The sequence below is a fragment of the Halyomorpha halys genome, unplaced genomic scaffold (assembly GCF_000696795.3).
Source record: "Halyomorpha halys isolate HHAL.00 unplaced genomic scaffold, Hhal_1.1 Scaffold745.1, whole genome shotgun sequence".
NCBI classification, from domain to species: domain Eukaryota; kingdom Metazoa; phylum Arthropoda; class Insecta; order Hemiptera; family Pentatomidae; genus Halyomorpha; species Halyomorpha halys.
Genome location: NW_027110150.1, coordinates 376,485 through 391,848, shown reverse-complemented (window position 1 = coordinate 391,848; position 15,364 = coordinate 376,485). Strand labels below are relative to the sequence as shown.

The 15,364-nt window shown below is 32.5% G+C and overlaps 1 protein-coding gene across 2 annotated transcripts in view; it reads left to right on the top strand.

The window, feature by feature from the left end:
* The window catches only part of LOC106685801 (putative ferric-chelate reductase 1 homolog), a gene marked incomplete at its 5' end in the record, with an annotated part of 42,523 nt that extends 27,317 nt beyond the window's left edge, over nt 1–15,206 (top strand). The window contains 4 exon segments of one of the 2 annotated variants that reach the window (XM_014428725.3): nt 5,801–6,047; nt 7,497–7,609; nt 10,811–10,927; nt 13,603–15,206. In XM_014428725.3, coding sequence (XP_014284211.1) covers nt 5,801–6,047; nt 7,497–7,609; nt 10,811–10,927; nt 13,603–13,740 — 615 coding nt within the window. 2 annotated transcript variants of the gene reach the window in all.
* Nucleotides 15,207–15,364: the final 158 nt, after the last annotated feature.

Sequence of the window (15,364 nt, the reverse complement as noted above, 5' to 3'; positions counted from 1 at the left end):
ATATTTATAAAGTCTTTTTCAGTTGAAGCTCCACATTCGCAAAGACCAACAACGTCAATATTATATTTTTCCAAAATAATCTTCAATTCTGTAAGTTTATCATGTGTTAGACCTCCAGCATTCCAAAAAATAATTTTGAGCTTGGAGTTTTGATGGCCTTTAGAAAGGCCGTTTGCATTATGGTTAAATGCCAGTTGTCATATTCTGTGGGCTGTTGTGGCAACAGCTACTGCTCATTTAGCGCTATCCAGGGGGCACGTGTATCAATGATACGGACGTGAGCAGCACTACCCCCTATTTATTTTAAAGTGAAAAATATATATTGTAACATCTTTTACTCATTTATAGTCCAAGTTCCCAATCTGTACGTTAGAACTGGGTAAATTAGGGATCTAGGTTATAAGTGAAAGATTTTAATGATCCAATATACACAGGATGTGATGAATGGCACATTATGGTCTTACACCATTGATCTCATATCAATAAATTCTAAATACATTTATTTTTCAATAACTATTTATTTTATTATTTATTTTCCAAAAAAACATACATACAAGATAGCCACATTGCTTTTTTTGGTCCTTGACTTGCAGCAATAAATTCCTTTTCATTCTTAGAAAGTGCAATGTACGACTACTTACCACTCCTACAAGTGATTGCACATCTGTGATTTGCAAAATGTGAGAGTTTATTTCCTTCTGATTTTGAAATAAACTTCTGCATAGTTTCTTTTAATTTTATTTGAGCTTTGCCAGATTTAATGGAGCCAACAACAAATTTATTTTTAGTAAAACATGAATGATATTTCTTAATTAATTTATTGATTCTCATCTGTGTGCCTCAAGTGTCCCAGTCCAATTATGATAGCTTAATGAAATTAGAACTGTACAGCACTTTTACATTACCATTTAGAAATAATCTTAAAACCTCAACCTTAGTAACATCATCCAATAATTTTAACCTGAATCATTTTATTTCAAACTGATACATTTAAGTTGAGGCTTTTTGCTTACTATTGAACTGAACTTATAAAAATGTATGGATAATTTCTGTTAATGTTAATTTATTCACTGACTAGATGTGAACTATTAATTGTTTTATGCATAGAACTAAAGAAAAACTTCATTTTCATTACTTCAGATAATAATCATAAATACAAAAATTTTCATACCTCAGAAAGTAAAAATTTTCAATTGCAGGAAAAGTTTTTAAGTTAAGTAATTTCTAATGAATTTTTTGCATTAAATATTTCAATTCATTTGGGATACAAAACCAGGCATCCTTTTCAGTTGCCAATTTTTCTGATTTGTACTTATCTTTTCTTTCTTAATAATATGAATCAGTAGTTTCTGTTCAGTTACAATGATATTAATTGACAGTTAGCCAATTTCTAATCTTGGAAATCAGCAGGAGTTAGTCTATTGCTAAAATACATAGGTTTATTAACAGAAATATAAAACAATAAAAATACTGTACAAAACTACCTAAAAACCAATGGACTGATATTCATTTTCTTATTAACAATCAATCTTTTGTTAAGATTTACAATATTCAATAGATTATTAAAATGAATCAAAAAATTAATAAATAATATGACAATTAAAATGAAATTATCTCTCCTTTGAAACAGAAACTTATAGCGAGTATGTTGGTCGATGTAGGACTTGTCACAATCTCAAAATGACAGAGATCATAGCATAAAAAATATCAGAAGGCAATCCTTCCCGCCCGGACCTGCCCCACTAAGACCCTCAAGGAGCAACGGTCCAATATCACTTTTAAAATATTTGCTTAAAATGGGAAGAGGAGACTTAAGATAGATAAATTGAGCAATATTTAAAAAGTCCCTAAAATTAAAAACTGCATGAATTATTACTACATGTGGTTAGCAACTAGCTTACACACACTCACACACAGATAGGAGGATTCTCACCATATGGTGGGAACCGGGGAAATAAAATACCCGGGGTGGACCAAAACTAGTTTCAAATCCAGGCGCGACAGTTCCTAGATTAGGCGGTGTATTGGCCAGCGTCTGTTCCTCTGGTTAGAGGCGGCTGTTTCAAAAACTGGCAGGAGGTATAAAATGCGAAATTCTGAAGTCACAAATGATGGAAGATAATGTTGATTGTTCTATGGTGCAGAGGCACGGAACCCCAGTACCGGTGCCGATAGGGAATGCGAAAGCGGGTTCCCCGATGTTGTCATTATTTGACAACAGTGCTGCAATGGTAGGAGGCTTGGCCATTGTAGCATCTAATGCCACAAGACTAACTACTACAGAGGTGATGCAAAATCTTGGGAGCAAGATTAAACAGCTTCTCTCCTTCATTCGCACCAAGAACAACATCCATGGTAAGATAAGGAGTTATGCCTGCGAAATCCAACTATAATTTGAAAATTTGGAAACAGCTGCCCTCCCTATCGAAACTGCAGATGGTCACACCCAAATAAAGGAGGTCAGTCCACCGAGGAAGAATGATGTTAAATCAGAGGGGACAGTAACCACAACTTCTTTGGCAGGCGATAAAAGGAAGAACAAGAAGAAAACCTCACAACCCAATGCACAAATTGTGCATCATAAAGTAGATCGCCCTCAGAGATCTAATGCAGTTCAACATGGAGAACCATAGGAGGAGCAATGGCAAGAAGTGCGAAAAAGATTGAGGAAGAAACCTGGCCCTAAGCCACCAAGGCCTGATGCAGTCATTGTGAAAATACCGGAGACCCATTCCTCAGTTGTCCTGTGAAAGGTGAGATCCGGCTGTGGTGAAAATGGCCTCTTCAGTCACTAAGGTCCGGAAAATTAATAAAGGCGACCAGTTACTCTAATTAGACCAGAAGAAAGAGCAATCTCTTGCTGCACTAAAAAGCTCAATGGAAGGAGTGCTTGATGAAGGGGCAGAAATGCGGACTTGGAGGAAGGTAGAGGAGTCCCTTTTTGAGCTGCGAGATTTGGATGATCTCACCACCAAGGAGGAGGTTGCGGAGACCTTAAGACCTCTCCTGGGTGAAGAGTCAATGCCCATCACAGCAGTAAAATCCATCCGGAAAGCCTATGGCCTTATGCAAACGGCGGTCATTTCACTTCCGGTTCTCCAGGTTAGGAAAATTATGGCTCAGGGAAAGGTCCGAGTAGGACTGGTGGTTAGCCGTATACGTGAAAGACTCAGAGTTCTAAAGTGTTTCCAATGCTGGGAATATGGACACATAGCTCGGAATTGTGTTGGGAAGGATAGGACCTCCCTTTCGAAACTGTAGTAAAGCAGTTCCCAAAGATAGTGTTTGTGACCAGAAACCTCAATGCGCATTATGTGTGGTAAATGGAGATGCTGACCACCCCAGTGGAAGTAGTAAGTGTCCAGCTTTCCGTTCAGCATTGAAAACAATGACGCAAATCTAACAACATCATAGATGAGGATAAACCAGTTGAATTTGAACCATTGCGAAGCTGCTCAGGATCTCCTTTACCAAACGGTACGGGATCAGCTCACTGATGGAGTTTTCTGTGCTTCAAGAAGAGTTTAAGAGGACTAGAAGGAACCTCTGACAAGCCATTAAAGCAAACGACAGTGCTGGAGAGAACTCTGTGATGAGGTGGATGCAGACCCATGTGGTAGACCTTACAAAATAGCACTTAAAAAACTATGTAAAGGCACGATGCAGCTCCCCATGAGATCAAATGTTGTAGGCAGTATTGTCAGAACACTATTCCCTGAAAAGGCGAATACTATTGAATGTATAGACAATACATAAACATCGGATTTTCCACAAATCACGTAGGAAGAGAAAGAGGACATCGCCTTGGACCTACAACATGGCAAGGCACTAGGATTGGACAGAATTCCTAATGTAGCTCTGAAGGTGGCTCTCAGGAAATAGCCTGGTGTTTTCATCGATCTCTTCAATTCTTGAAGGCTCAATTCCGAAACCTTGGAAGAGACAGCGCCTCGTACTTATTCCAAAGAGTAAGGGAAGATTGAAAGACCCATCAACCTATTGTCCAATTTGTTTATTGCATACCATGGGTAAGGCATTTGAGAAAATCCATTTCCTCAGGGTACAAGAGTTCATGGAGGAAGTTAATGGCCTCTCATGGGCTCAATACGGATTTCGTAAAGAGCGATTCACGATAGATGCTGTTGGATTGGTAGTCGAGATGGCCTGCACAGCAAATGCAAGAGCAAGGTGAAGGAGAGGTGCTAAGTGTTATGCAGCAATCATTACTCTAGACGTTAAGAATGTTTTTAACACTGCAAGATGGACCTGTATAATGGATGCCCTACGGACTATGGCGGTGCCAGCCTATCTTATGGGAGTTCTCTTCAAGACTACTTCAAAGATAGATTTCTGTTTTATTTTTCAGACATTGGCCAAAGGAGATACAAGGTGACTGGTGGTGTCCCACAGGGCTCGGTATTAGGGCCTCTTCTGTGGAACATCATGTACAACGCAATCTTTAAATTGACATTGCCGGAGGGAGCCATAGTTGTTGGATTCGCAGATGACATTACAGTTGTAGTTGTGCCAAAGTACTTGGAAAAAGTTACCCTCATCACAAATCAGCCTGTTGCTACGGTCCGAGGTTGGCTGTCTTCGGTAGGGCTACAACTTGCAGATCAGAAGACCAAGGTTCTCCTAGTAACTAGGAGGAAGTAAACTGAGTCCATCATTGTCACGGTTGGTAGGTATGAAATTCGTTCCCAGTCTTGCTTAAAATACCTAGGAGTCATGATCGATCCACGTCTCTGCTTTAATGTACAGAATATATTAGCGCCAAATCTGATAAAGTAGCATCCTTATGCCAAACGTTGGAGGTCCCAGAGAAAGTAGCCGAAGGCTCCTTGCTACTGTTGTCTCCTTCATTGTGTTATATGCAGCCCCGATTTGAAAAGAAGCGAAGGTTCCCAAATCATATAGGAGACAGATGGTTTCAGTTTATCCCAGGGTTTCTTTAAGGACGGTTAGTGCTTTTTGAACTGTTTCCTACGAAGGGGTGCGCGTGATAGCCTGAATACCGCCTGTGGAACTCCTTCTTGAAGAAAGAAGCAGGCATTATGGCCGACGCTCTCATGTTTCCAGAGAAGAAGAGTGAAAAAATACCATCGACCAGTAGCAGCAGCGTTGGGAGGCTGCAGATTCTGAGAGGTGGACTCACAGGTTAATACCCGATTGGGCTTGTGGTATGGCTGCCAACATGGTGAGGTAGATTTTTACATAACTCAATTGTAGACCGAACATGGATGCTTTAGACCCTACCAGTACCGATTCAAACTGGACAACACCGCAGAAAGCCCTGGATGTCAGACTGTCGAGGAAACAGCAGAGCACGTGTTTTTCACTTGCATTCGCTTTGCGGTAGAAAGAAGTGAATTGGAGAGAGTATGTGGAGGATGCATCACACCTGAAAATGTGGTAAGCCATATGCTGCGCTCAGACCAGCATTGGGACGCAGTGAAGAGATTCACCACAGTCTTCCTCAAGAGGTTGAGAGAGGAAGAGAGGGCTAGAAGATGTGACTAGCATGGAAACGTGAAAACCATGCGAAGAAAATGAGGCGGCACCCAGCCATTTCCCTCCATGAAGTAATGCCTCACAGTGGTCCCATGGAGAGAAATGACCTGGTGTAGGGCAGTGGTTTTAGTTGGTAAAAATCCCACACACGGATAGGTACGGGTCTATCTGTGTCTCTTGAAGATTTCCACCAACCCGCATTAAAAACATACACACACACACAATATACACACGTGATATGAATTGAATGTATTTGTATTAATTTATTGTTTGTTTGTTTATTCAGTGGCATAGGATGTTTATGCTAGTTACATGGTGTTTAACGTTAGCAGGATTTGTGATTATTTTTGTTGAGCTGGGAGGATGGGTTGGTCCAAACAGTCAATCTCATGCATTGATGGGATGTATTACAACCATTTTGTGTTTCATCCAACCAATTGGGGCAGCTTTTAGACCACATCCAACTGCAAGAAATAGGCCGGTATTTAACTGGTTACATTGGTTAATTGGCAACATAGCACATATATGTTCCAGTAAGTATGTTTCTATTCTTACTCTTGATCATTATACAAAATAATTTAATTATTTAAAAAAATGTTCAAAAATATAATAATTAATAATTAATATCTTATACAGTTTGTAGTTATTGTTGCATAATTCTACATCCTACTAATCAATTCCATCTTCCCTAACAGCAATCGCCTTGAGTCCCTGTCTTAAGCAGCCACCATCCAATTTCAATATTCTTCTTGTCATTGGTCTTACATATATTCTTGCCATCCTCATGAATATTATAATTAATAATCATAACAAAATAAAAAATACATCCTGCAAATGTCACTGTGTCTGTAGAACCAGAAATATTGGCTAATACTCAGAAAATTGAAAGGCTTATGGTTTCAGCCAAATGGGATAAGGAGAACATATCATTACTTTGTAGCTTCACATCATACAGAATTTATGTTGTATGACTAGTTGAAAGAAAATATGTTCACAAAAATATTGAATAATATCAAGCATTTTTGATATAAAATTAATAAAAATGAACTTAACATTGAAAAACTCATGTTTCATATGTTTAATTTTTATGATGAACTTTTGTAATTAACATTACTTAAACATTAATATAGATTATATCCAAAATTTACACAGCTAAACTGCTATTATTACTTAGAGACTACAATAAATCTTGCAATTTATTATAAACATATAAATTAAAATTGATACTTGGAGACTCACAAATTTCTTATATTGAAATAAAATTGACAAATATTTTAATTCTTATCTATAAAATATAATTAATATCTATATTTTGTTTATGAATTGAGAAACTGCTCTAAGTCCTTTTCCAATTTAGCATTTTAAAATTTCCTTGAAATAATTCTATTATATTTATTGCTTCGAACGACCACATTTACTCATGAGGAATGATGAATATTTTCATCTATTAAAATGTAGAAAACAAAACCGATTCCCTTTGATTCCCCCTAAATATGGACTGTTATTATTTATTTATTTTTTTTTTTTATCCAAGTATTTATAATGACATTATAAATCACAATATGCAATTAGTCATTTATTATGTTGATTAGCTCAGCATTAGTTTCAGATAAAAGCAAAGTTAAGATAAAACTACACTTATTTTATGCACTTATATTTTTTATATTCTTTTTTCTCAAGAAATATCAATAATTTAAAAAATACATATTTTAAAATACTTATTTAGTTCCGAAATCTAAATTAGACCCTCAAATACTTAAAACACTACTCATTTCTGCATGTTTGTTCAAATTTTGGACCATTTGTCAAACATGATGAAATAAGGAGTATATAAGTATTTAAGAGTCTAATTTATATCTTTGAAACAAATAAATGTTATAATTAATTAAATTATTACATCCTTAGAATATAAAAAATATAAATCTTTAAGAATAGATATTTTAATTTATTTGAAATCACAAATTTGTTTTGTTTTGTTTCAGTTATAACAATATTTTTAGCTGTACCTTTAAATAAAGCTGAATTACCAGACTGGGTTGACTGGCTGCTTGTGGTATTTGTTGCAGCATATGTATTCATTCATTTAGTACTTTCAGTGAGTAAATATAAAATTTAATTTTATAGTATAAAGTTTATAATAAATTAAGTTTATAAAAACATTAAAATCAAGTTGATGTGAACTACCAAAACATTTTCTAAACAAAATGAGCCATTGTCTACTTTGTAGCCCTAGTTGGTAGATTACTATCAGACACTAAGTTGGTGTGAAGTAAATATGGGTACAAAAGGGATGAATTGCTGGAATGATAATGTCAAGAAAATGGTAAAACTGAAAAAGTATTCCTAGAAAGAATATTTCTCAAACTGTTTCTGTGATAGCCTGGATTCTAACAGATCTAAAAGGAATGAATGCATAAAAGATAGTGAGAGATGGAAAAAAGAAGACATGGGAAGACTTTGGAAGAGATTATAGAGATAACGTGAGAAATTGTGGTGGAAAGTCAAATCCCTAAAAAGTATTAAATCTATCAGAAATGTTGAAGATAAAAAAGAAGAAGTGAAAACCCATTCAGAAGAAATCTTAGATAGATAGAGAAAGTACTGAATGGACATCTTTATGGATACTGATGGCACTGTAGACAGACCAGACCCTCATTTTATTGATGATGGATAAGGAGTTATATGGGAGGAAGATGTTGATAAAATATTGCAGAAGCCTAAGGTAGGAAAACCTGAGAATCAGGAAGGGGTTTTCCCAGAGATGATCAAGGTTCTGCAGGTCCTTATCCAAGATATTTGTGTCACCTAGAAGATGCCCCAGTAATAGGAACTTAATGTAGTAGTGCCAATTCACAAAAAGGGATTTATAATGACAATACTGAATACAGACCAATACACCTTTCTGCAATTGCACATAAAATATACACTACATTCCTTGAGCTTAAACTAGGACATTGGTCTAAAATTATCTTGATCAAAAACAAGCTGCTTTATTAGGGGTATTCATGATATGTTAAATGTAAAATATTTTACCATGTTAAATGTTATAAGTATAATATTGTAAGCAGCCCTATTTAAAGTCATGTTAAATGCATAAGAGCTCCTAGTGGATTTTCTGAGCAGCTTATTTTATAACCTTTCCTTCTAAAACTTCATGTCATTGTTTACTTCTATGTTTTGATTCATTATTATTATTGTCATCCATTGCTTTATTAGTTATAAAAACATCCAAAACAATACTAACACAATCAAAACAAAAACTACGAGCAAGCAACCTAATACAAGAACAAATAAAACGGTGACGAGCTCAACTGGTCAGTTGCGTGATGTCATTCTCCATTTAACAGACCTAGTAACAGACTCTCAACCATGTTAGATGTTATATCGCTTTAACATGGCAAAGGAAAGAATTATTTCTCCATTTAACATGAGTTTTTCAATTTAACACGCTTTAACATGTTATACTAAAGATCATGAATACCCCTATAATTAGGTTTGATCCAAGACAATATTGTCTTACTTAAGAGCATAATGGAGACGTTTTGGACTTGAGACAGAATTGTATATTTAACTTTTCTGGTCCTCGAATTAGCATTTGACCCTATCCCACAAGTATTCAGGAGTCCTTTAGTTCAAACAATTAGCCTGCTTCCTCAATTTAGGTAGGTCATCATATCATGACTAAAAAGGTATTGTAAGAATAAATGGTAAGAGTTCAAAATATTTCCCTATAGCACAAGACTTAGAACAAGGAAACATTCTCATTCCTCTTTCTTTTTATCATATTTATGGATGAAATTCATAAGATATGAATGAGAATGATATAGAGAACTATACTAGGAAAGTGGGCATAATAATACTATTATTATAGGCACATCTATTCACTGAAAATATTGTTATTGTTTCTGTAGCACATCCAAGTTGAATGCGATGAAGAGTTTCATAGGAAAGGAATGGCAACGAATTCCACAAAAATTAAAATAAATAACTAGATAATGAAATGTAGTGAATGGAATTAAAAAATATTTTATAAGCAAACAAGTTCCAAAGAAGGACATTTGCAGTTTGTATTTAACACATTCCTATATGAGTTTCTAGTTACAAAAGAACTAGACAAATTTGTCTGTCAGGCATATATTTTCGGATTTATTTTGTAGCAACTGTAAAAAGTCTGATCATTTGCTTATTTTAAGCTATTGAATTGATTGCTCTGGACTTTAAAAGCTACAATGTCCGTTTATTGCTATTGATTTGGGTTCTCACAACATATTAAAACATTAGACTTACACAACCTTTAGCTTGTATGATCCCCTTTCTCATGTATAATTTGACTGCCCTGTATAAAAAGCATACTTTTATACTAAACATTTACAATAGTTAATTGACATTATTTACTATAAAATAACTGAACTTGAGAATAGGCTAATGACATTTATAAATTATTAATTCACCTTTTTGAAAGTCAATCTAATTTACTATAACTAATAACCTAAAATATTTGGGATAAAATATCAGTTATTAGTAAACTGTCAATTTTGACCATATTAAAATATATTAATTTTCCCAACTATATTATGAATTTATTTTTCATAATTATTTAGATGAAATATATCTTCCAAAAACGATTTCTTGATTATCAGGTTGCGACTTCAATAGAGAAAAACCCTGAAACACGATTGTTAAATGAAATTGTGTTTTTATTCAATAAAATTTTTGAAAGATACATTTTATCTAAATATTTATCAAATAAACTGAAGACCACCTATAAATAGGAGTACATCAAGTATGATCATTTTTATTTTCGAATTTTTTTTGGATTTGAACTTTTTACTTATGTGGTGACACTTGACTGCAATATTTTTATTTTTATTTTTTAGCTACACTCCTAACTAAATCCTAAAATTTCCCAACATTTTTTGTTTTCAAATTATTGAGGGGAGGGTCTCTGGTAACCCTCCTCTCCCCTCAGTAGCAACATCCTAACTTTTTCCTAAGACGAGGTCCTGTTACAATCATGTAAAAAATAATTAAGGTCCATGCGCTGCTCAGTATTTCTTTTATTTTTATAATTTGTCAGACTACTTTCCAATTGCTTTAAAAATTAAATCATACAATATATTTTATAAAAAGCTTGAAATTATTGTTGTTTTTAATTATAATTAACATCCTATTTGACATCTATGGTTTTTATTTCATGCTTGTTAATGCAATCATAGCACCAAGAAATATAATTACAGTTACTCTGAAAAGATAAGCATTACAAAATATGAGCTATCTATTATCTTTATGATTGTAGTGTGCTGGATGCCTTACTGAAAGAAAATTAGGAAAAAGGGTTAATTCATTTCCAATGAAAGACATCACAACAAGCAGAAATGCTCTAAATGCTGTTGATAGGAAACAGGATGCTCCAGTGAGTGATTTTATTTATTACTTGAAGACATTCTGGAGGACAGAGTATTTTTGTAGTAATTTATTCAAGTTCCTTATCATGCAATGTAATTTAATAAATACAATAAAAATAAAATAAGACTGTCTGATTCTGATAATCTTGGTCTACGGTAATATTATCGTAATCAATGAATTTAGTGGTCAAACTGGTAAAAAAAAATGCTGAGGACTGTATGGTTGCTTACAAAGAGAGATAAAATAAATTTCACATTGTTCAAGTAAAATAAACCTCTAATGCTTATAACTTACAGTAAAAAAAAAAAGAATATGTGGTTATATCCCAAAGCAGGATACAATTTTAGTACTTTAATAAAACTTTGATTATAGACTATTTTAAATTTAAGGTTATAAAATATAATTTTGAATTTGGATGATAGCTGGTGGGCAGAATGGATATAAGTGATGCATATTATTGAAGCACTATGCAAATCTTAACCTAACATGAATTTTTTCCAACTCATCTCCTTTCTCTATCTTCTCATCATCCCCTGTGCTTGGTTTAGGTGTTGTTGATTTACATATCTGATATGAGTTACTCATGCAGGATAATATATTTTACGCTTTTCTTCTCTTCTGTTGTTCAATGTAATATTCTGTTCTGTTTCATGAAGAACTAAAATTTCACCTATCCTTCAATAATAAATTTTTTAAAGGTCTTTAACTGGGCTCTATATTGCAGTGTGGCAGCAGCTCCATGCTCCATGCAGTAAAATGTCATTAATAGAATAAAACTAGGTACGAATCATACACTCTTTGATGGATAATAAGATAAGAGTCATAATCATCATTTAGAAGTATTTAATTGGTCCAAAATTAAATTTTAATAGACTAAATTTTATCAAAATTTACATTTCACTAAATTTTTTAACAATACCTGGAATCATCTAAGATCTAAAAACATATTTCTAAGCTGGATATTGACATATGAACACATAGCTTACTGACAGATAAACAGGGGAGTAGACTGATTTCTGCAGAAACTGCTGGTTCCCCAGATGGATCGTGGGTAGAACTAGAACGGACTTCATCCATAACGACAGAATTAGAGTAGAACTACGAATCCTATTGATGAATCAGGTTCTGGAGGCTAACCAGCTTAAGTGGTTTTGTTATGTCATCAAGATCACTGAGATCTACTTTCCAATTCCGTTATAGTAGAAGACCTCAAGGCAGACCAAGGATGTCAAATCTGGATTACATTGATCATCTTTTTTCTTTTGTGACCATCTCTTTTTTCCCCCATTTCTGACATATGGGGGAAGGGATTATCTACAGGGTACAACCCTATTCCAACACCATGGTGGGGGTCAAATTTTATGTTATTTTTCAATTTTTAATAGTGGAAGTTGAAAGAAACCATGAAATATCACATATTTACCCTGAAAGAGAGGAGGTGTCACAGATATGTAATCCCTCAACACAAAATCCTAGAAACGTATAGAACGATTCTCCTGACATTAGTCTTACCCATTATTTACTCTCAGTCTTCTTTAACATCAGTTTGGTTTCCTCTCAAATGTTCCATTTTTCAACAACAACTCCAAGATTGTCATATTTATCCTCATCAAAAAGCAAACAATGTTAGTTGAGTACACTTTCAGGCAAAGCTCAAGCTGTATGGCTAGCCATACTAGTTTTTAAGCACATGCTCAAATTATCTTCAATCTTATTCTAATTTTCAGTCCTTCCCTCTCGATCCTTCATTTCTGTGTTTGACACATCTGAGAAGTATTCCAATTCATATCAAACTAAAGTAAGAACATCCTAATGCTGGATTCAGAATACTTGCCTTTACATTTCATTTTCTACTCTACTGACATCCCAACCACTCCCTTTCAAATTTCTGATATAATCTTTTATTCAATAACAATTAACTATTCTACCATCTCATCTAGGCTGTGTGAGAATGGTATAAATTTAAGATTTTTGAATAGATTTATATATATATATATATTGTTAGTTCAGTATTCATAATGTAAACATAAGAATATATCATCAAATATTCTCCTAGTGCAACGGAGATAACAAATAAAATAAAGGGATAGTGAGAAAGGTTACTCAGCGTAGTGTTGATAAAATAAGTAATGTAAACATAGATTATAAACTATTTAATATGGTACTAAATATAAGTTAATGTGATACTAAATACTTTAAACTAGTTAATGTTTTAATGACTAATGGTAAATAATTTGACAAAACCAATATAGCCTGCAATTATATTGATAACCTATGTTTTTGCCTGTGATAGTGTAATAAGATCCTTGAAAATGGCCAAAATGTTTGAGTATTAAAATAATAAAAAAGTATCGAGACCAAATGGATATTTTTTTTAAATTACCAAACAAATTTGTCTTAAACAAAAATTTGTGTTATATATATAAATAAAACAATATTTCAGTAAAAAAATTCTAAATAATAAATATATTCAAGTCAGAGAGTTAAAATCCTAGCTACAGCATAGGATAATTAAGAACAGTTAACTAAATAAGTTGATGCCTTTATATTCCTTTAAATAGAAATATTATCTGATATGTTTGTATTTTATTTTTTCCAGCTCTCTAGTTTTAGGAAGTTGATGCCTTTATATTCCTTTAAATATAAATATTATCTGATATGTTTGTCTTTTATTTTTTCCAGCTCTCTAGTCTTAGGAAGTTGATGCTTTTTGTTCATATAGTTGCTATGACAGCAATTACTGGATCCGTCATCATAATAATAACCCTGGCTCCTGTTGAGGTTCAATGGAATAGTTTGAAGAACAAATTTATGGCTTGATGTGATATAATATTTTTCATGTAATTTTATTACCACTCATTTGTACCAAGTTATATTGTAACAAAGTGAATAGTTATTTATGATGTTAAGGCACCTTGAAGCTATATGACAATTAAAACCTATATAACTGGTATTTAAAAATGTACCTTGTTTTTATCAATAATTTTTTCTAAATTCTGATTATTTTAACATTTTAGTACCTTAAAAAGTTTTGATCAATCCTTAGTTAATTTATTTTATTTTTACTTTTAGAACCTTATCATTTTTTTATAAAATATATATATTTATAATTGAACTATTTAATTCAAGTAAACATCAATAACAATTTCAAGTATTAAAGAATTCAATTTTTTAATAGTGAATTTAAACAATTCTGTTGACAAGATTTGTGAACAGAACATTGTGATAAATGTGAATGAACATAAATACTAAAAATTTAATTAGAAGTAATTTTTACAACCACATAATTATTTAGAAAAAAATCAATGTTAAACTTGTTTTTTCTCATGAATCAATGGTTTAAAAATGAAAATAAAATTTATCATATTTTTATTTATTTATTTTACCAATGGATTTTAAATATGATAGTATTTTAGAATAAAATTTTATTTGAATTGAGAATTTAAAACATGAAAAGGAGCTGCTTAAGTTTGAAAATACAGTGAACCTCTTAAATATAAAGGTTCATTGAAAACCAAAATTCTGTATAGAAAAATTTCTTATTACCAATTTCACAGAAATGCCATGTTATCTAAAATGAATTATATGGGTTGAAAACAATCCTTACAGTATATTTATAATAAAATTTATTTATTTTTTAAATTTCATAAAGTAAAAATTTAACTGTAACATTTTTACAAAATAGATGAAATCTATTACATGTTAATGAGGAAGTAATATAGTTTTCTTCATGCTAAAGTGTTTTCCTAATGCAAATGAGTACAATATTTTGAAAATAACCAAGAAAAACTGTCTTTCTTAAAAATTTTACTCACAATTACTTTAAAAAGTTTTAATTCTATTATTTATTTAACCTGTGTAACGTTTTATCCTCCTTCCATCCTCTTGTCATTACTAGAATAAAATTAATAGCATAATGATATATTGACCAATTAAAATAAAGTATTTCCAATTTAAAATTTAGAGGGAAAAATTTTCCTGATCTTGCTCTAAGAACAGTTCAATATACGCACAAGGAAAATTAAAATTATTTACGTTCTTACCTCGCTTGTTAAAGGAAGAGGGTACTTGCACCTAAATAGTAACTTTTGAATTTTGTTTATTATAAAATGAACCAACTAATTATTTTCAAGGTTTTTCTGTAGAGAGGAATAGTAAAACATATTTAATGATAAAGTTTCAATTCTCCATTTTAAAAATTTAATCATAAATATCCTTCCAAAGTAAAACTTTTAAAATTTTAATCTGCACTTGGAAGAGAACTTACCTTAAAGATATTTTTTAAATTTGAGGGGAAAAAAGTCTAAAGAATCAAAGATAATTTTACTAGGTACAATTTTATTCATATATTAAACAAATTATGCATTTATTTATTAATACATTTTATACATCTAAAATTTTGAAGTATATAGTTGTAGTAAATATATTCATAATAATAATAATT